The following is a 5,317-nucleotide window of genomic DNA, read 5'->3' as shown; positions in this document are numbered from 1 at the left end:
TCAGTTTGCCTGAGTCCATTCACACAAGAGGATGTCTCAATTATTATCTTTTTTTTTTTTGATTTTCTTTTGCAAGTTGATAAATTAAATATTCTACTTCATCATCAATGCATAATGCATTGTTTTAACATGAAATAGCAATGTTTTTTTCATTACAAAAAAAATAAAGAAAAGACGTATTTGAAGATGTACCAGTTCTGCATAGAAAGGATAGTAGGATATCGGCCCGGTTTGGCCATCCAGTGGGCTGTGTCTTCGGGACAAAGGGGCTCCATTGGCCCTTGACAATGTGTAAAGGTACAGGATTTGAACAATCAGGGGGTGTATAACAGGAAAACAGGTCCCGAGAAATTTTAAATGTGGTATGGAATAATTTATGCAGCCACAGAAGAGGTTTCGGTCTTGCTGGAAACCTCTGAGGCCTCATCAATCTTCTTGCCAAATACCGTCTCCATGATGCAGGCATTGAACTGGAATACAAAATGGAAGATTAGTTTTTGTCTATGTGAGCAGAGATATTATTTAACACACGTGTGGTGTCCATCTCACCTGTTTGTTCATGAAGGCGTAGATTAGAGGATTGTATACGCAGGAGCTCTTTGAGAAGAAAGCTGGGATGGCTACCAGGCGGTAATCTTTGTTTGATTCATCAGCATTGGCGAACCACATAGCAGTTGCGGCATAGGGGGCATAGCAAAGCACAAAAGAGCCAACCATTACAATAACCATCCTGGACACTTCCTTCTCGGCCTTCTGGGTAGAGGCTGACTCAGCTTGCTGGGCTGCAACCTGTGGATAAATATTGAAACATTTCCAGCGTTTCATTTTATAGCTTTTGACATATCCATGTTTATTTTGATGAAGTACACACACACACACACACACACACACACATTTATATATATATATATATATATATATATACATTAAATGATTTAAAAATATCTGATTGGAAAAGTCATGGAAAATTCTGTTATTAATAAATGCCTAATAGCTCATGTGAAAGTCATTGTAATTTCTAATGCTTTGAAGAAATTAAATGAAATGAAATTTCCATGAAGAAAAAAATTTAACATTTTGTAAAAATTACATTTCTTTTTTTCTGCATTGCTTTAATGCTAGAACATAATTGAGCCTGATTTAAGCATGGCCAGAAGTTAAAATCAGAAGCAAATTAATTAATTAAATAATCATTAGATGCTTATTAATATATTAATCATACATAAACCACAAATATTCCCTGAATATATGCAATAAAAAAATAAATGTTCATAAAAATCTACACATTTATATCTATTTCTGTCTACAAGAGTTTATAAAAAGCAATGAGTTGGAACACTCACAGCACGCAGTGCTCCCAGGAGCTGCGAGTAAGAGAAGATGATGATGGTCATTGGCATGATGAAGCAGGTGACGATGAGGAAGTAAGTGTAGCTCTCTGAATTGAACTCCTCGCTTTTTGTGTACCAGTCAGGTCCGCAGGCGGTACCGAGACCCTCGGGAATGTATCTGTACATTCAAATGTAAATTAAAATCAATCCTTAAAATTATGAGTGTGTGTTTCCAAATATTTCACCAAGAAAATTTCTTTCACCTGCTCCATCCCCAGAATGGAGGAGTGGCACAGGCGGTACCGATGACCCACGTGAACACCACAGCACCGACGGCCTGGCTTTGTCCGAACTTGAAGCCTCCAAAGGGTTTGCAGATGACCACGTATCTCTCGAAAGCCAGAACAGCAAGGGACCATCCCGTCACAAGACCTGCGAGAACAAGACAAGCATCAGCACACCAATCTGAATGTATTGTCTATGCGGTTCAAACTCATAGACTCTGCCTCTTACCCGCAATAGCTCCCATTGCTGCTTCCAACGCGCATAACGTATAACCGAGGAAGTAATAACCTCTAAGAGCGCAGACGAATACTTGGCTTACAGAGAAAGTGTCGAAAATGAAGCCTGCTAGGGAGATGTTCACCAGGATGTAGTTAAGAGGCTGTCGAAGCTTCTTGTACTTCATTGTAACGAAGAGGACGACGGCGTTCAGAGGTGTGCCCACGAAAAATACGAAGCCCATGAAAGCTGCCTGCAGGTAGAAAGCCCACTTGGGGGCCAGGTGGTACTGTGGGCCCTCGAAGGGGCTGACTTTGGAAAGGTTCCCGAACTGAACGCCCCACGCGTCCATGGTTGCGCCGTTAGAGGCCTTGTTCTAGCACGGTGTCCTGGTGAAGTCAATGTGCAGCCTGACTGAACGAATGCGGACAGGATAGCCTTTTATAAAATCCTCAAAGTCTTGCCTGGTGTGAAAAGTTGGGGATGACAAGGAAGATCATCCTCCGGGTGATCTTCCGGACATGTTGCCGGGATTATCCGCCCTGTCCATGCGAATTACACTCAACACTCTCCGGAATCTCTAAGCACATGATTAGGCAACACGTCTTGTTCTATATATGTTTTAGGTTGAATTACAGCACAAACAACAGCAGTATCGTGTATTCAACATTTATAAGAAAATTCTAAACGACAATTCATACTCAGCAATATTATCTTGAGCTTTCAATAAACTTGGACTGAACTGAGTTGGATAATGACAGTGTTGTCTTCTGTAGAGCTGCTTTAGCCTAAGCGTAATTGAATTTGCTTCATAATTGATGAACTTTGCAACGTCCACACTGTTATTTAACTGAACTGAATCAACATTGAACTTGCTTGAGCTGAATAATGACACTAATGTCTTCTGTAGAGCTGCTTTATAGCTGAATTAAACTTGTTAAACTGAATCAGCAGTGAACTGACTTGAACATTATTGTCTTCCGTAGAGCTGCTTTATAGTTGATTTGAGTTTGTATTTGTTTGTCAACTTTGCATTGACACTGTTATTGAATTCAATTGAATCAAAACTGAACTTAATTGAGCTGAATAATGTTGTTTTCTTTAGAGCTGCTTTAAAGCTGAAATAGAATTTGGTTCATAATTGATGAATTTTGCAAAATATGCACTGTTGTTTCCCTGTTTATTATACTTTTAAGCTGCTTTGTAACAATCTAAATTGTATAACTATATAACTAAATGCCCAATATCCCAATATTCCCAATATCTTTAGAGGTTTCAGGTTTGTAATGAATCAAAGGAATCATTTGTTGACCACATGTATTCATTACTTCAATGAGCTTTTTGTTTCTGCCTTAAATTAAGACATTGTCTAAATTAATACATTGTTAGCTAACTGCGTGATTTGTATATGTACATTTCTGAAATGCATAACTTGGACACAGTCGCCTCTGATAACAGATCACTCTAAATTATAAAGTAGACATGGATTTTCTGTAAAGCTGTTTTGAAACGATATGTATTGTGAAAAGCGCTATACAAATAAGTGTGAATTGAATTAAATTGAATTGAAATTCTCTTGGTACAGTATAAAACACTGTACTATATGCCTCAACTAACTTTGAGGTTGCTTTGTTATGGTCTTTTGAGAAATGTGAAGATTATACGCATTGTATATATTTCCTGCATAATTTTAAGACACTTTACTTAAATGGGTTTTAAGCATTTTCTCTGTACTAAAAACACTGTCCTAAATCACTTGATCCTGATAGATTGATTTGGGTGCACTAAATCACATTAAAGGTAATATATCAGATAACTTAAAGTATTTGACCTAGTTTTTTTTTAGGCCAAACAAGCTTATTAGCTTGGCTTCTATTTCATGAGCAGCAGCATAAGCAGGCGAAAGGCAAACCAGACTCTTAAGGTCCCCAAGCACAAGGATGAGCCGTAATCTGGAAACCAGATTTACCTAAACCAATCCCTAAAAATCCCCACAAACCGCACTGATGTCACAGAGGGATTACATCCAAACTGGCAGTTTATCTTGTTAGCTGAGACTTAGATTGTGGGTAAATTTTGATAATCTGGGGAGAGATAAAGAGTGTTAAACTGTAAATCCGGCCTCTTTTTATACACCTCACTTCAATTCCTTCATTTCTCCTTTGAGACTCTTCTCTTCCCCTCTTTGTCATTTCTTTTCTCAGGTAAGTATTGTCTTATAGGTTGGGAGCGTTTTACAATGTGAATTTTGTCAATTATCCATTATAGCTAATGAAATGTAGCATGTAACCTGAGAAATTAGAAACCTGAAGTATGCCTATTTTAGATTTGTTAGTTTAAATTGAGTTCTTTACTTGCACAGATGAAATTAAAATCTAAAATTTGCAGTTACTTCTTTAATGTTTAATTGATTATTTACAGGTCTTTATTTTTTAACTGTCTGGAAGAAATATGTTTTCTGTTTATATATGTAGATGTACAATCTTTAATATTTATATATTCGGTTCATACAAACATAACAGTATCAATAACATGCATGTTTGACAATTATATTCAGTTTATATTGTATTGTGCTACTTTTTATATCTTCTAAAATTCAAAATAAGACTGCTTGTAGTCACTTAAATATTAAATGATCCAATTCAAGAAAGTCAGATGCCATCCAGTGACCCGGGGTTGTATTGTAACCAAGCTATGTATCTGAGTTGCATGGGTATGATACGACCTGGGTTACAGGAAGGTGATGGACATCATTACAGAGATGAACTATGTAATGTACCTTTATCAATAGCATATCAATAAATGATTACGGAATCTAATGCATATGTTTACATTCATTGGATGTGTGTGAATAAAGTGGAAGATGTATTTGTTAAAAACTGAAATATAAATTAATGTGTATTTGAAGTGATCTTTATGGAATTGTGCTGTTCAGAAGATCTTTTCATTTTATTCTGCTACTCCAATTTGTGAGAGATAGATGTGCATGAGAGAAAAAGAGAAATATAGAGAAGAAAGAGACATGGTAGGACTGAAAGGCTTGTCTGGAAAGCAAATATGATCAGATACTTATGATTATTATTTTTTGTCAAATTACACATGTATGATGTCAAAAATGTAAATGTTAAATGATACATCTCTGTGATAAATTTAGTAAAAGTTAATTGTATTATTTTTGTAAATGCTAAACTTTTCCATTATCTCATAGAGAGAACCCTATTAAAACTTTAAAGAACAGAACAAAATGGGCAAAAAAAGAAAATCATTGATTACTCCTCACACAGTAAAAAAGTATAATTATTATAATTATATATTATATTATTTAAGCAAATGGTCATTCGCCCAAAACAGCGTCATTTGTGCCTAATATTTTCATTAATTTAACATACCATTCAGAGATTACAACTCACTTTGAAGAGATCAGGTTCAAAGTACCACCCAGGGCTGTTGAGGTCCACCATAATGGGATGTGCCCCTCAACTCCC

General features: G+C 36.3%; 1 protein-coding gene across 1 annotated transcript; it reads right to left on the bottom strand.

Moving 5' to 3' along the window:
• Positions 1 to 48: 48 nt before the first annotated feature.
• Positions 49 to 4,496, bottom strand: opn1sw1 (opsin 1 (cone pigments), short-wave-sensitive 1). The gene is made up of 5 exons (XM_077234565.1): positions 1,845 to 4,496; positions 1,595 to 1,763; positions 1,344 to 1,509; positions 550 to 789; positions 49 to 470 (listed from the first exon to the last, which is right to left on the bottom strand). Exons 1-5 carry the CDS (start codon positions 2,182 to 2,184, stop codon positions 375 to 377), a joined length of 1,011 nt encoding a protein of 336 aa, XP_077090680.1. The 5' UTR covers positions 2,185 to 4,496; the 3' UTR covers positions 49 to 374.
• Positions 4,497 to 5,317: the final 821 nt, after the last annotated feature.

This window comes from Siphateles boraxobius, unplaced genomic scaffold (assembly GCF_051911475.1).
Source record: "Siphateles boraxobius isolate OS27281-9 unplaced genomic scaffold, OSU_SipBor_1 19, whole genome shotgun sequence".
Classification (NCBI taxonomy): Eukaryota; Metazoa; Chordata; class Actinopteri; order Cypriniformes; family Leuciscidae; genus Siphateles; species Siphateles boraxobius.
Note: the sequence above shows the minus strand (reverse complement) of the source record. Positions and strands in the feature narration are given on the sequence as shown.

What these genes read in the sequence shown, in the direction of transcription:
- opn1sw1 (XM_077234565.1), bottom strand. Translation starts at nt 2,184, where the DNA reads ATGGACGCGTGGGGCGTTCAGTTCGGGAACCTTTCCAAAGTCAGCCCC. An exon ending in TCCTGGGAGCACTGCGTGCT is followed by an intron (nt 790 to 1,343) that starts GTGAGTGTTCCA and finishes ATTTATCCACAG; the next exon opens with GTTGCAGCCCAGCAAGCTGA. An exon ending in ACGCCTTCATGAACAAACAG is followed by an intron (nt 471 to 549) that starts GTGAGATGGACA and finishes TTTGTATTCCAG; the next exon opens with TTCAATGCCTGCATCATGGA.